Here is a 13,418-nt window from a genome sequence, read left to right as displayed (position 1 = left end):
AACCATGATTCACCACGCCCCCTTTTGAGAAAGTGGATAACCATGAGCTGAAACTTGAAACTCAGAGGTCTTTAATCTAATTCACAGTTCGTTGCTCGGAATTTTGAATATATAAGGCATTTCTGTGCAACCAGCTCTCCTTTTCGTGCTTTCATGTAACAAGAGGTCATCATCAGCTTGGTCAATCATAGACTGCATAGGCGTGCCTTGGCATATCTTAATATAACATTAAATCAATTATCAGTTATATCACCAAAATTTCACATCTGTGACCAAGTTGTTTCATAATAAAAATTGTATAAATGGTTTTAGTGACCCAACAGTGATTTCACGGTGGAACATAATTGATTTTTTTTTTTTAATTTTGAAATTATTTAACGAATGCCGTATTAGTTTATAAAATATTTTAATCAAAATTTTGATGGAAAAAGAAAAAATGAGATAATTATTTTGACAGCTTTTTAAATTTTTTTATGAAAGTGATGTAAAATTTTTCTTAAATAGTTTATTAACAATTTCTTTAAGAACACTCGTTAATAAAACTTTTTTTTCTTCTTAAATGAGCATAAACAAGCCCACAATACATAGCCATAGAAATGCAAGGTAAAACATAAGTACAATTCCTTATATGCTATAGTTCCCCAATTGAAAGCAACAACTACATGGTTGTATTGACAATGCAGGAAAAAATGTGTTATCTTTTTTGAGAATAATTAAATTCAACAACGTAATTCATTGATCAATAAAAATCACATGGTATAACTTAATTGGAAGCTTAAGCTATCTAATCTAACTAAGAAATTGTACTTAAATTTTAACCAAAGGAATTACAAAAACCAAATCTTTGATATTCAAAGCAAATCCCAAAGCTCAAACCTGAGTGACAAACCAGCTAATTAAACTGATAAGCAGCCACAATGGCAAACCCAAAGACTGGCCGTACTAAGATGACATGTCATGTGTTTATGAAAGTCTACGGTTGGTCGTAAAGTATTTACCATGTTATATTTGAGTTTTTACTTTTAATTCCTTCTTTTCTTTCAACTAGATGTTACCATGAGTTAAAACGTGAACCGTGAAACTTTGAAATCTTCACTATCTTACTCTCTAATTCACAGTTCTTTGCTTGAAATTTACATAAAAGACAATTTCCAATTCTAAATAAAGAAAAAGAAAAAGAAATATAAGGTAATTCTAATTCTGTGGAGGATGCATTGAAGCCCAACCAAACTGCCTTTTTGTGCTCTCATGTAATAAAAGGTCATCATCATATTGGTCAATCATATATACCACGGACGCGTGCCTTGCCATATTTCTCTATATCCCGGGTTGGATTTTTATGAATTTAGCCACTTCAAATAAATACTAGTTCAGGTTTTGATTTGGTTATTGTGAAATTATTTTCAACATTAAAAAAACGTTACAAATTTACTCTTTTTTTTTATTTTATTTTAATAAAACCCTTAGTCATTGTTTTGTTAATCTCATAAACAAAGAGATCAATAGAAGTTAACAAAAGAACTAATAACATTCATTGAAAAAATCACACATCCTCTAATGATAGAGGTGAGGTTTACAGACCAAGCAGCTTTAGGGGTTGGTGATATTATATGTAATGATAGAGGTGAAGTTACGGCTTCTTTATCAGCTAAGGATCTACCGGTGACAAGTAGTGAGGAAGAGGAAATTTGAACTTGTCGTTATGCTGTTGAGTATTGTTTTTCAGAGTTGGTTGTTGAAGGTGATAACAAGATAATCACGTACTCAATGAGGTCGAAGAAATGCTTGCTTTCTCGGCTAGGACATTTTTTTAGGATGCTATTTGTCTTGATCTATGATGGTCGGAGATTCATTATGCTAAACGAAGTGCCAACATGGTGGCTCATTTGTTAGTTAGGTATGCTAAAAATGTCTTGAGTGATATCATTTGGCTAGAGGATTCTCCTTTCCCTGCTGTGGAGGCTCTGTACACGGATTCTATTTCTATTCAATAAATATTAAGCATGGTTTCCTTTTAAAAAAAATTAAGTTACTGTTTTTGACCGTAATTACATACCTGAAAAGGTTAAGCGTGAAAGTAAAAAAAGAAAAAAAAAAAAAAAAAAAGAACCTGTCCCCACCAAAAGATCAAACCAGAAAGTGGTCAGCCACTAAAAATTTTCCCCTTAATTAACAAAGCCCAACAACAATAACAACAACAACAACAACAACAACAGCTAGCCAAAAAGCCGCGTGATTGTGAGTCCATTACTCATTGAGAATCGTTGAACCAGACAAAGTGGAGACAAAAGTGTTTCCAGCCAAGATAATTTTTTGCCCACTTTTTTTAATTATTATTCCCCTATATTCTCTCTCTATATTCTCCTATGTATCTTTAGGGGCGTATTAGTATTTTACTACTTTTATCTACATGTTTCACTTCGCTGCATCCGTTAGCTGCATATAACCTCTCTGACCCTTTTCGTATTCCACTTCCTTCCTCCATTTCTCAACTTTCTTTCTTGGGTTTTCTTAGATCGAGAAGTGTCAAACTCACAGATCCACTTTTATTCTCTTTGTTCAGGTTAGCATCTTTGACCCTACAATTTTTTAGGTACTATCTTAATCTACTTAACGACCCAGATCTTGTTCTTTCTCTTTGTGCTTGATTATATGTTCACATTTTATCAGTTTTCTTTGTGGGTTGGTGTTAGAGATTCTTAAGTTTAATTATTATGTGATTCTGTTAGTCTCTGATGTGTAGGGAAGTGAAAGAACTTGAATTTTGCTTACCCCTTTTTTTCTTCATGTAATGTGAGTGCTTAATCCAAGTCAAATTTCTGTATATGATTCTGGTTGAGTTGGGTTTTAGTTGTTTATTTATTTTTTGAAGAAACGCATTTGGATAAATCATTTGAAGTTTCAAAGTTTTGGGTTTTTTTTAACTCCTTAGTTGAGTTTGATTTTAGTTTTCTGAAGAAACCCATGTGGAAAAATCAATTAAAGTTCCAGAATTTTGGGCTGTTTTAGTTTCCTGCTTCTTGTAACAAACCAAACAGAATGAATGGGTTATTTTCTCTGATTTGACATACTCTGACCGCATTCTTGATTCTGTTTTCTGTGTTTTTTAAGTTCTTGGAGTAGATAAGATTGCTGTTTGGAAAAGGAAAATCTGAGCAGGAAGTGATTTTGAAACGGATCCATCGCCTTGGATTTGGCTGTATATTTAGTACTTAGAGAGAAGAGTCAGATCCAAGGCAATGGCTATGTCTTTCACTGGCACCCAACAAAAATGCAAGGTCTGTGAGAAGACAGTCTATCCAGTAGAGCAGCTATCTGCTGATGGGGTTGTTTACCACAAGTCTTGCTTCAAGTGCTCCCACTGCAAAGGGACCCTAAAGGTATATCTATCATCCTTGTAGACTCAATTTTTAATTTTTGGCTGGTGTAGCTTCAAATGTAGTATGTAGGCAGATGGCATTGAATTTGTTGTGTTTTAGTTATGATTTAGGCTGAAATTACATGTTGACTGTAGATACAATGTGCAATTATCAGTATATAGAAGTATTTAATGTAATCAACTTCCATGTTTAAATCAACCTTGAGTGAATTTTATACCATTCATACAGCATTATAAGGGTTTGATATGAAATCTAGTGAGATTGTTTGCATTAAATCAGATTCTATTACAAAAGATTAGAAACTTCTGGCCTTTTGGATCGAGTTCTATGCAGGCTATTATCTGTGTAATTTACATGTTTTCAGCTCAGTAACTATTCTTCAATGGAAGGTGTTCTGTACTGTAAGCCTCACTTTGAGCAGCTCTTCAAGGAGACGGGCAGTTTCAACAAGAATTTTCAGTCACGTATGTCTTTTCTTTTGCCAAGATGAAGTTTTATATTCGATTTCTGTCAACAGTTTATTTTCTGCCCATTTAATTTTCCATGAATTTCATTTTCAACAGCTGCAAAGTCAGCTGAGAAGTTATCTCCAGAGCTGGTAAATTTTCCCTACTGCATTGTGTACATTCAAAATTTAAATATGAGTGGGAAAATATTTCATGAGGAGTCTCATGTGTATTAGTGTTGTCACTGATTCTCAAAAGCTTGAGTTGGTTTCAGACTAGGTCACCTAGCAAGGCTGCGAGCATGTTTTCTGGGACACAAGAAAAATGTGCTACTTGTGGCAAAACTGCTTACCCACTTGAGAAGGTAAAATTCTATTATTCCCTAAAGTCATTTTGTTGTGATATTCTACATGGAAAATCTCGAATTTTTATCAGGTTGCTGACCATGAGTGCTCTTCTTCTTCCTCCTCTATTTCCTCTTTTCCTGGTCCAACCCTAGCAATTTGGGGTTGTGATACCCTTTTAGTGTTTTTTCTATTAGATGAGTGCATGTCTTGTATGCATCTGTTGTTAATTATAATTTACGGCATTGGAGTATGTAGATCTCACATTTCATATATAACATCTAACAAACATGGGGAAATAGGTATAGCATTCTCGATTCTTTGTTGACAATTATGTGCTGGAGTAGAGTGGGATTAATGTTTATAGTCATCTCAATTTGCAAATGTGGATTTAAGATTTTGAATTTGTCGATTCTAATGCCATTGGCCCCTAGGTCCCTCATGTTTAATGAACTTTCAGGATCAAATTAGCCAAATATGTCTATGTATGTATGTGTATAAGCTTTTTACCTAGATTAGATCTGTTTGGCACGGCTTATTCTTTTAGCTTTTTAGTTTATTTGGTTATGTATAGTTTTTTAAAGCCTCATTTTTTCTAGATAAACTTTCACTTTTCAGCAAATAAGCTTACAACAAAATGTAACATTCAAATTCACCTTAAATAATATTTTACAAGTATGATAGTGTTGATTACAATGTTGGTTTGTTTTGACTAAAAATTTGCAGGTGACAGTGGAGAGCCAGTCCTACCACAAGTCATGTTTCAAGTGCTCTCATGGTGGTTGTCCTATAACCCCATCTAATTATGCAGCTCTAGAGGGCATTTTGTATTGCAAACACCATTTCTCCCAGCTTTTCAAGGAGAAAGGGAGCTACAACCATCTTATCAAGTCTGCATCAATGAAGCGTGCAGCAGCCTCTACGCCAGAGGCTTAAACTCCCTATCATTTATTATGGTTTGATTACATGGTTTTCTCTTTGTTTATGGGTGTGTTTCTTCTGATACCTAATTTTCTTGGTGGAGAATTGGCAAAACTTGGTTCTCTCTTTGCTTTTAGCTCATCATCAGTGTTGGGCGTACTGTTGTGTTGCTTGAACATGGGATGCAAATCCAGCTTTTGTAAAACGACTTGCAGGACATCATTTTTCAGAAACTTCATGAGCTTTATGTACCTTTTGTTTTGGCTTGTTACAAAGATATGGAGTGAGAAAAAGGTTCATTTCTACTGTCTGTTCTTTCTACCTGTCCCCTTTACCTTCAAAACATTTGTCAGTCTTATTTTTTTCAATTTAAATTTTGTTTGGAATTTTTGAAAAATTTCCCCGCAATTTACTAAAAGGAAACTTTTAAATGATTAAAACATCACCATGCAGATTTTGTCTGTGCTTATAAGAAAACGTATTCCATGACAAATTTTGGAAATTAATTTTTTCTTGTATCAATCAAATAGGTGGAAGGAATTAATTTTTTTTTTCATCTAACCAAAACAAACCAACATTGTAATCAACACTATCACCTTTATTTATTGGTTTTAATTAGCTTCATTAGTAAAATCTATTGTCAATGGAGTAAAGGTGTTGGCCACTTCATTGGAGATGCAGGGCTAAAGACAATTTTATAGTCATGGTCCCATATGTGTATGATTAAAGGAACTGATACCCATAAGTATATGGGCCCCTTGGTTTTATTGTTTAAATAGATTGGATTTGCTAATCTCATCCAATCTTTCTTCATCATTCATGACAAGTTGCATCAATTATACAATTAAAAATGTAATAGAGGATATGAAAAAAATAAAATATATGCAGCAAAGGATATGTTATTACCTGCTGCAATAATAACTTCATTTTAAAAGAAAAGAAAAGATAAGACATTGACCATGAAAATCAAATACTTCTTCAGCCATATACAATATACAAGTGGGACCTGCGCTATGAGTCTATGAGCAAATTGTGCGAATAAAATTACGTTTTCTTTTTATCTTCGCCGCAACTTGAGCCATGTGGGGAACATTTATGTGAACGCTATATCTAAGAGCATTAGCATTGAAGGCCTTTTTGGTATTTCATAACTAAAAAACATTTGCATCAAAAAATGGTATATCTCACTATTGTAAAATTTTTTGCAATAGTGTTACAGTACAATTCTAAACTTAGAATTGTACTGTAACACTATGCTAAAAAATATATATATTTTATTTCACCCCTTAGCTAAAAAAAGTGATGATGTGAAATAAATAATAAAGAAAGATTAAAAAAATAATATTTTAATAAAAAGTAAAATAATAGAGTTTTTTAATGTAGAGTGTATTGTAAAATGGTATGGAATAATTAATAAAATAGCTTTTTAAGATGGTAAAATAAGATAGAGTAGCATTCTTCAATACTAACGCTCTAAGTGGTCTTATTTTGTGTACTGTGCTAAAAAGCATTATTCCTCTTTTCATTCCAAAGTCAAGAATACAACTCAACTCAAATGATTGATGGGTCAATGTGCCTCTCTTATTACTTTTTTTTTTGGTTGTATCTCCCTATTCCTTAGATACAATTCTATCTTTCTATAGCCAAATCTCAATTTGTGAACCTTCGATGGCTAAAAGTGAGACATTGACTACGAAAATCAAAAACCATTTCTAAAACCATAAGTAATTATTATTGTCTTAAAAAAAAAGTAATTATTATTACTTTTTATAAATTAACCTTACAGTTTAAAGAAGTATGCACACACTATTAGTATTTCAAGTTTCACAATGTTTAAGACTTTAAGTGATAAGTGTTTCTTTGTTTTAAAGTCTATATTTTAGGAACTGTTTAATCTTATATTGTTGTTGCTTATATATGATAACAGCATAATCCCTTTAGAGTTTTATCACTTTCTATTTCTAGATGCTGTATTTATCTACTGATTTTAACTCTTTTTCATAACTAATGGGAGTGAAAATCTCCATTCCAAAGTATTCATCTACTTAATTGTATAATTAATATAGAATAAAATTTCTATTTTGTATCAAAAAAAGAAAAAAAAAAAAAAAAAACAACAAATGGCGGACGTGAGTTTTTTTTTTAATTGTTTTGTACGTATGCATATGTTATACGTTTTTACCAACTATGTGCACGCATATATTATGGGTAAAAATATACTACTAGTTTCTAAAATTAAAACTTGAATTGATTTTTAATTTTCATAAAATTATAAATGTAGGGACACGATTTTTAACGACCCAAGGATGACGTTGGGCTCGTATGTAAAGGGCCCGAACAATATGATTTGTAGAGAATGGGTTTGGAAAAGGCCTGCCCTTGGGCGCTGGGCTGCGATCTGGTCCTGATTTTATGAGAGCTCATACAAAGGTAGGTTTGGACTGTATAGCTAAGCCTTACATCGATGTAGTTTGAAAGGTTTGACTCCTCGGAATTAGTCCGAGGAGCATCACATTCTCACCATTCTTCCTCCTTTTTTGTAGGATCCCCTCCCTCTTAGCTCTCTTTTCCTTTTATACTAGTATTTACTTCCCGTTCTTCATCTACGTGTCAGTTTTTCTTAGTTTGGGGTAATTACTCGTCCTATCAATCCATACGTCAGAGTAGTTGGGAAAAGCTAGATAGCATGGTATGGAGTATGGGCTTGTCAGGCGCTGGACTCCACATTATGGTGTTGGCAGCTTTCTCGTTCGTACTGCTCTTGTACTGAGTTTGTCATTTTCTTCAGGCGTTTTGTGAGGTGTTGAGCGTGAAATCGTCCTCGGCCACATTCTTGGGCCTTTAAGGGGCTTTCATCATACGTCCTCGGCAGTAAGGCCTCGGCTTGGGCTTTGGGCCCTTAATACGAAGTGGGCTGGGACCTTAGATTTAGGGCCCCATAATAAACATATTAAATTAATCTTTTTATAATTTTATCATTATAATGAAGTCTTATACTCTTACATAGACATCATTGAATTATATCATGTAAGCAAAAGTTATAAGTTATAAGTTAGTAGCACAGTAGTTGGTAAGTTACCATTAAAAAAATCCAATTTTTTAAAGATACAATAGAATTTTAATTTATAGCATTCATTTCATGATAATTACTTTTTATCATTAGAAGAAGTAGAGTTCAATCTTCATATCTCTTAAAACTTTGCCAATTTAACTAATTGGATCCCATTTTATTTTCCAAAATTTAAGAATAAAAATAGAACATGATCTGCATTTAAAAAAAAAAAATCCAAAATTTAACCTCAAAACATTTCTATTTTTTTTTTCCTATTACTGATATTAAATAAAGAGAGGGAGAAAACAAAGCGACGTAGTTTTGATCTTAAACTGGCGGGAACTTCCTAAAAAGCGACGTCGTTTCAAATCTTAATCCGGCGGGAATGTTCCCCTTTCCCGCCAAATAGAGCCTAAACCCCAAAAAGCCACTATAAGAAACAACAGTCTCTCTCTCTCTCAGACTCTCACTCTCACTTTCATTCTCACAATCTCAGAGTTGCATTCAATTTTTCTCAAAACACAAGCAGAAAAGAAAAAAAAGAAAAGAAAAAACCAAACCCTAATTTCAAATAGAAGAAAAGCCAAAATGCTAGAGCTAAGGCTAGTCCAAGGGAGTCTATTGAAGAAGGTTCTGGAATCGGTCAAGGACCTCGTCAATGACGCTAACTTCGACTGCTCCGCCACCGGGTTCTCGCTCCAGGCCATGGATTCCAGCCACGTGGCACTCGTGGCTCTTCTTCTCAGATCTGAGGGCTTCGAGCACTACCGCTGTGACCGTAACTTGTCCATGGGGATGAACCTCAACAACATGGCCAAGATGCTCAAGTGTGCTGGTAACGATGACATTGTTACCATTAAGGCCGATGATGGTGGCGATACCGTCACTTTCATGTTCGAAAGCCCTAGTAAGAACCGTCGATTTTGATTACTTTTGGTGCTTTTGTTTTGTTTTTGTTGGTGATTCTGTGTGGCTGCTGAGAAAATGTGGGTCTGGGCTTGGTGAATGAAGGTGGGATCTTGAATGTTGTGTTTATGGGGTTTGGGTTTTTGTTGTCGTTCTGTTTGGTTGCTGTGAAAATGTGGGTGAATTTGTGAAGTTCTTGGTGGTTGAAGGTGGGATTTTGATTTATTTGTTTTTGTTTGGTGATTTTGTTGCTATTTTGTTTGGTTGCTGAGGAATTGTGGGAGAGGGGAAGAAAATGTGAAGAATGGTTGTCTGTTTGATAGATGGAGATGGAATCTTGAATGTGGTTTTGGATTTTTGTTTATCATTCTGTTTGGTTGCTGTGAAAATGTGCTAAAGGGAAGGAAAATGTGGAAATTAGTGAAGTTCTTGTTAGACGAAGGTGGGGTTTTGATTTTTTTGTGTTTTTTGATGTGAATTTGTTTGATTGCTTAAAAAATGTGAAGATTAGTTGTTTGCTTGTTAAATGAAGGTGGGATCTTTTAATGTTGTATGATGCCAAGGATATCATAACTTTATAGAGAAAGGAAAGGAAATGTGGAAACTAGTTAAGTTCTTGTTAGATGAAGGAGGAATTTTGATTTTTGAATGTTGTATTTATGGTTCTTTTGTTGTGATCCTGTTTGATTGATTAGAAAATGTGGAAAAGGGACGGAAAATATGGAGATTAGTTGTGCGCTTTGATATAATATGGTGAAAACTTGAATATTGTATTTGTGGTTTGGTGTTGGCATTCTGTTTTTCCTTTTCTAGAGAAAGTTTGGGGGAAGGAAAGCAATTGTAGTTATTACTTGTGAGCTTAGTCTTGAAAATCCTGAATGTATTTTTTATTTGTTTTTGTAAATTGCCCTGATTTCGTAATCATTTACTTTAGTTACCTCTTCCTGTACAAAGAATGAACATGGGATTGGTTTGTCCTGTTGCTCAATATGAAAGTTTATATTCATTTGATAAAGATATAGAAGGTTGAATGACTTTGTTACTTGCATGTGGGGCTTTCTTCACTAAATGTGGTATACTTTACATTCATTAAAATCCTAAGGTTGTTTTGTTGATTGCTTGCTCCTTATTCTTGGCATGAAGCTCAAGACAAGATTGCTGACTTTGAGATGAAGCTGATGGACATAGACAGTGAGCATCTTGGAATCCCTGAAGCAGAGTTCCAAGCCATCGTTAGGATGCCATCAGCTGAATTTGCAAGGATTTGCAAGGACCTTAGCTCCATTGGTGATACTGGTATTCTGCTTTCTCATCATGTCCATTGTCAAAGTTGCTCTCAAAAATAGTTTGTATCTTAAGAGTATGGATGCATCAGAAATTCTGAATGCTCATTATGTGGATAATGGCGGTTTTTGCAGTTGTGATATCTGTGACAAAGGAAGGTGTGAAGTTCTCTACCAGAGGTGATATTGGGACTGCCAATATTGTTTGCAGGCAGAATACTACTGTGGACAAGGTTAGTTACTTTCTTTAGTATTAAATTTTTTATTGCATGGAGCAAATATTGTAATTTTGCATCTCAACTTGAATCGCTGGGGAGTGAAAATTTGGGCACTGGTCATTTACCTATAGCAATGTAGTGCTCTACACATGCTTGCTCCTGTTTTCTCCAGAATTATGAAATTGACACATGAGTTACTTATTGGTGGTTGACATGGTTGTTTTCTTGTTTGTATTTACAGCCAGATGATGCTACCATAATAGAAATGCAGGAGCCAGTCTCGTTGACCTTTGCGCTAAGGTACATGAACTCATTCACAAAGGCAACCCCTTTGTCAAACCAAGTCACAATCAGCCTGTCTTCAGAACTGCCTGTGGTAGTTGAGTACAAAGTAGCAGAGATGGGTTACATCAGGTTCTACTTGGCTCCCAAGCTAGAAGAAGATGACATTGAAAATCAAGCGGAAGCCAGGCCTGAAGTGAACAAGAAGCCTAAAGATGAGCCTATAGTGGATGCCAAGCCTATATCGGAGATTAAGCCTAAATTGGAGGTCAAGGCTGAAGATGAGAATAAGCCTCAAATTGAAAGCACCACTGCAGTGGGATCCAAGGAGGAAATTGATCTTATGGATGATGAGTAGTTTATGGTTGTAATTCATCTGTCCTTTCAGTTGAAAGAATCTGAAGACTTGGCATGTTAGGGCTCATTGAGTTTTGTTTACAGATAAGCCTTAGATGGAATCATATTGATTCTTCCAATTTTAGATGTTTTAGATTGGGATCTCGTGTTGTATATTGTTAATTTCTGCTGAAGGCTGTTGACATATCCCTAGCCCTTTGCAATTTTTATGCCTTAAAGGCCTGAACCTAACTCAGTTAGATTCTATGGTTTAAAATGGTTAGGTGCTGTTTGAAAATGATATCATGCATTCTGAATTGGTTTTTGGTTTCTGGTTTTAAATTATTTACAAGGACATTATTTGAATGATTGTCGGTCTGATTGATTTTGTGCTGAGGCATATCTCATTCACACGGACAATAATAACAGGTTTATTTTTTATCTACGGTGAGAATAATTGGACAACTGAAAAGGCAAATAAAAAGAGAATATAATGGAATAATCTGGCAGTTGTATGATTGGTGCGGTAGAAGCGTAGAACCATCGGTGAATGGGCCAGAGTGGCAAGCGCGAGACAATGGAACAACAAAGCTTTAATGCAGTGTGTAGGAAAGTATAGTGTAATTATTTTCTAAAAATATAATATAAAATTTGTAAATTAAATAGTATACATGTTATTTAAAAATATTTTTAATTTTTATAAGTTTTATGTGGGATCATAAGAGCAATTACAGTAGTGGAGCTAAATAGTTACATTGCTATTTTAGATGTGCCAAACCACAAAAAAAAACCCCATGCAGCAGTGGAGCAATAACTAAATTTTTTAACTGAATTGCTACAGTGCACATCTATCACTGTAGCCTAGAACTAAAAAAATAGAAGTAATTTTTTATTCAGCTGATACAACTTGCTTATTTTTTTATTCATTCTCACATTCACTCTGGTCTCATTCACTCTCTCTTTATTCACTGAAGCTCAAGCTCACTCTGATCATCATCGGCCTGACCATTGTCAATGTCGCCACCACCGATCGTCAACGTTACCGCCATCCACCATCTGTCATCGTCAACTTCATCGTTGCTGCCATCGATCTCAAACTCTCACCTTTATTTCAACGCCGTCCCAAGTGGTCGATCAGCTTAGACCCATGCCGCCATTCACCTCAAACCCACGCCGCCAATCGGAGTGCTTGCTCGCTGATGTTGTGCTTGTTTATGATTGGTGATTTTTTATTTTGTTTGTGATTGGTGATTTTGTTTGGTCTGGGTTAAGGAAAAAAATTGGAGATTTAGGTTTTTTTTTTTTTTTTTTTTTTGGTTGTGGATTGCTGGTGCTGGTTATGGGTGTAGTTGTGGCTGTGGCTGATGGTAGAGGTGGTTGTGGTTGGTGCTGTGGATTTTTTTTTGGAGTGGGATATATTATTTTATTATAGTAGTTATATTATTTTATTATGATGTTTATATTATTTTATTGTGTTAAAAACTAAAATAAATCTACTGCTGCAACATGTGTGCAGGTAAAATAGATAAAATAACTTTTGGTGGAGCTAAAAAACTAAATTTTTAGCTCCACTGCTGTGGGTGCTCTAACGTATTTTGCATTCAATAATAATTTAATAAAAAGATTTGAACTAAATAATTATAATATTTTTTAAAAAAATAGAGAAGATGTTATTAAAATTACTTTTTTTTTTCTTTTATAAAAAATATACTATAATTGGTTGACTAATTTGAAAATTTCTTATAGAACACATGTAACATGTTAAGTTTAAATTATTATACTGTATTAGTTTACAATTGTAACATTTTATTTCTTTTCAAATATAAGTATAATGCCTATTTTATTGAAACCTGAATTTAAAGTAATCTTTTGAGTATTTATCATTTTTATTGCTATTTTAGGGCTAAAAATATATATAATTTCTAGTCTTTTTAAAAAAAAATATTTTTAACCAAAAACTAAAGAGTTTGATTAAAATAGAATAAAATTTCATACTTTTCAATCCAAAAATTAAGAAAATAAAGTAAATTTTGAGCTAGAGAAGACAACTTATAAAAAGAATCAATTTAATGCTCAATTAGTCCAAAATAGACTAAATGAACCGAAATGGAATAAATGAAACCGAATGGACCTAATTGGAGACAATATCTGAGTGAATTGATCATGTTCCAACAGTGTGCAACTTTGGCAAACCAGATTTCTTGTGGGTGATTAATTTGAAGAGGGACACCATAATTAAATCCTTAATAA

General features: G+C 34.0%; 2 protein-coding genes across 3 annotated transcripts; both read left to right on the top strand.

Annotated features, from left to right (window-relative positions):
• The first annotated feature begins 2,389 nt into the window (after window positions 1-2,389).
• LOC126697656 (LIM domain-containing protein WLIM2b-like) lies at window positions 2,390-5,396 on the top strand. 2 transcript variants are annotated; one of them, XM_050394738.1, is made up of 7 exons: window positions 2,390-2,563; window positions 2,744-2,793; window positions 3,112-3,380; window positions 3,745-3,844; window positions 3,944-3,978; window positions 4,101-4,190; window positions 4,897-5,396. In XM_050394738.1, exons 3-7 carry the CDS (start codon window positions 3,240-3,242, stop codon window positions 5,104-5,106), a joined length of 576 nt encoding a protein of 191 aa, XP_050250695.1. In that variant the 5' UTR covers window positions 2,390-2,563; window positions 2,744-2,793; window positions 3,112-3,239; the 3' UTR covers window positions 5,107-5,396. The 2 variants fall into 2 exon arrangements, with proteins under 2 accessions (XP_050250695.1, XP_050250694.1); XM_050394737.1 differs by lacking the exon at window positions 2,744-2,793 and having other exon boundaries at window positions 2,391-2,563.
• A 3,208-nt stretch (window positions 5,397-8,604) lies between these two features.
• On the top strand, window positions 8,605-11,487 carry LOC126697654 (proliferating cell nuclear antigen-like). The gene is made up of 4 exons (XM_050394734.1): window positions 8,605-9,050; window positions 10,193-10,345; window positions 10,468-10,565; window positions 10,792-11,487. The coding sequence occupies exons 1-4, from the start codon at window positions 8,732-8,734 to the stop codon at window positions 11,188-11,190; spliced, it is 969 nt and encodes a 322-aa protein (XP_050250691.1). The 5' UTR covers window positions 8,605-8,731; the 3' UTR covers window positions 11,191-11,487.
• Window positions 11,488-13,418: the final 1,931 nt, after the last annotated feature.

Source organism: Quercus robur, chromosome 8, assembly GCF_932294415.1.
Source record: "Quercus robur chromosome 8, dhQueRobu3.1, whole genome shotgun sequence".
In the NCBI taxonomy this organism is placed as follows: Eukaryota; Viridiplantae; Streptophyta; class Magnoliopsida; order Fagales; family Fagaceae; genus Quercus; species Quercus robur.
This window is presented reverse-complemented; position numbering and strand designations above follow the sequence as displayed.

Bases quoted from the DNA above. Each gene is read 5' to 3' on its own strand.
- LOC126697656 (XM_050394738.1), top strand. From the start codon at position 3,240: ATGGCTATGTCTTTCACTGGCACCCAACAAAAATGCAAGGTCTGTGAG. The intron at 3,845-3,943 runs GTATGTCTTTTC...CATTTTCAACAG, and splicing joins CAACAAGAATTTTCAGTCAC to CTGCAAAGTCAGCTGAGAAG. The intron at 3,979-4,100 runs GTAAATTTTCCC...AGTTGGTTTCAG, and splicing joins AGAAGTTATCTCCAGAGCTG to ACTAGGTCACCTAGCAAGGC.
- LOC126697654 (XM_050394734.1), top strand. From the start codon at position 8,732: ATGCTAGAGCTAAGGCTAGTCCAAGGGAGTCTATTGAAGAAGGTTCTG. The intron at 9,051-10,192 runs GTAAGAACCGTC...CTTGGCATGAAG, and splicing joins TTTCATGTTCGAAAGCCCTA to CTCAAGACAAGATTGCTGAC. The intron at 10,566-10,791 runs GTTAGTTACTTT...TTGTATTTACAG, and splicing joins AGAATACTACTGTGGACAAG to CCAGATGATGCTACCATAAT.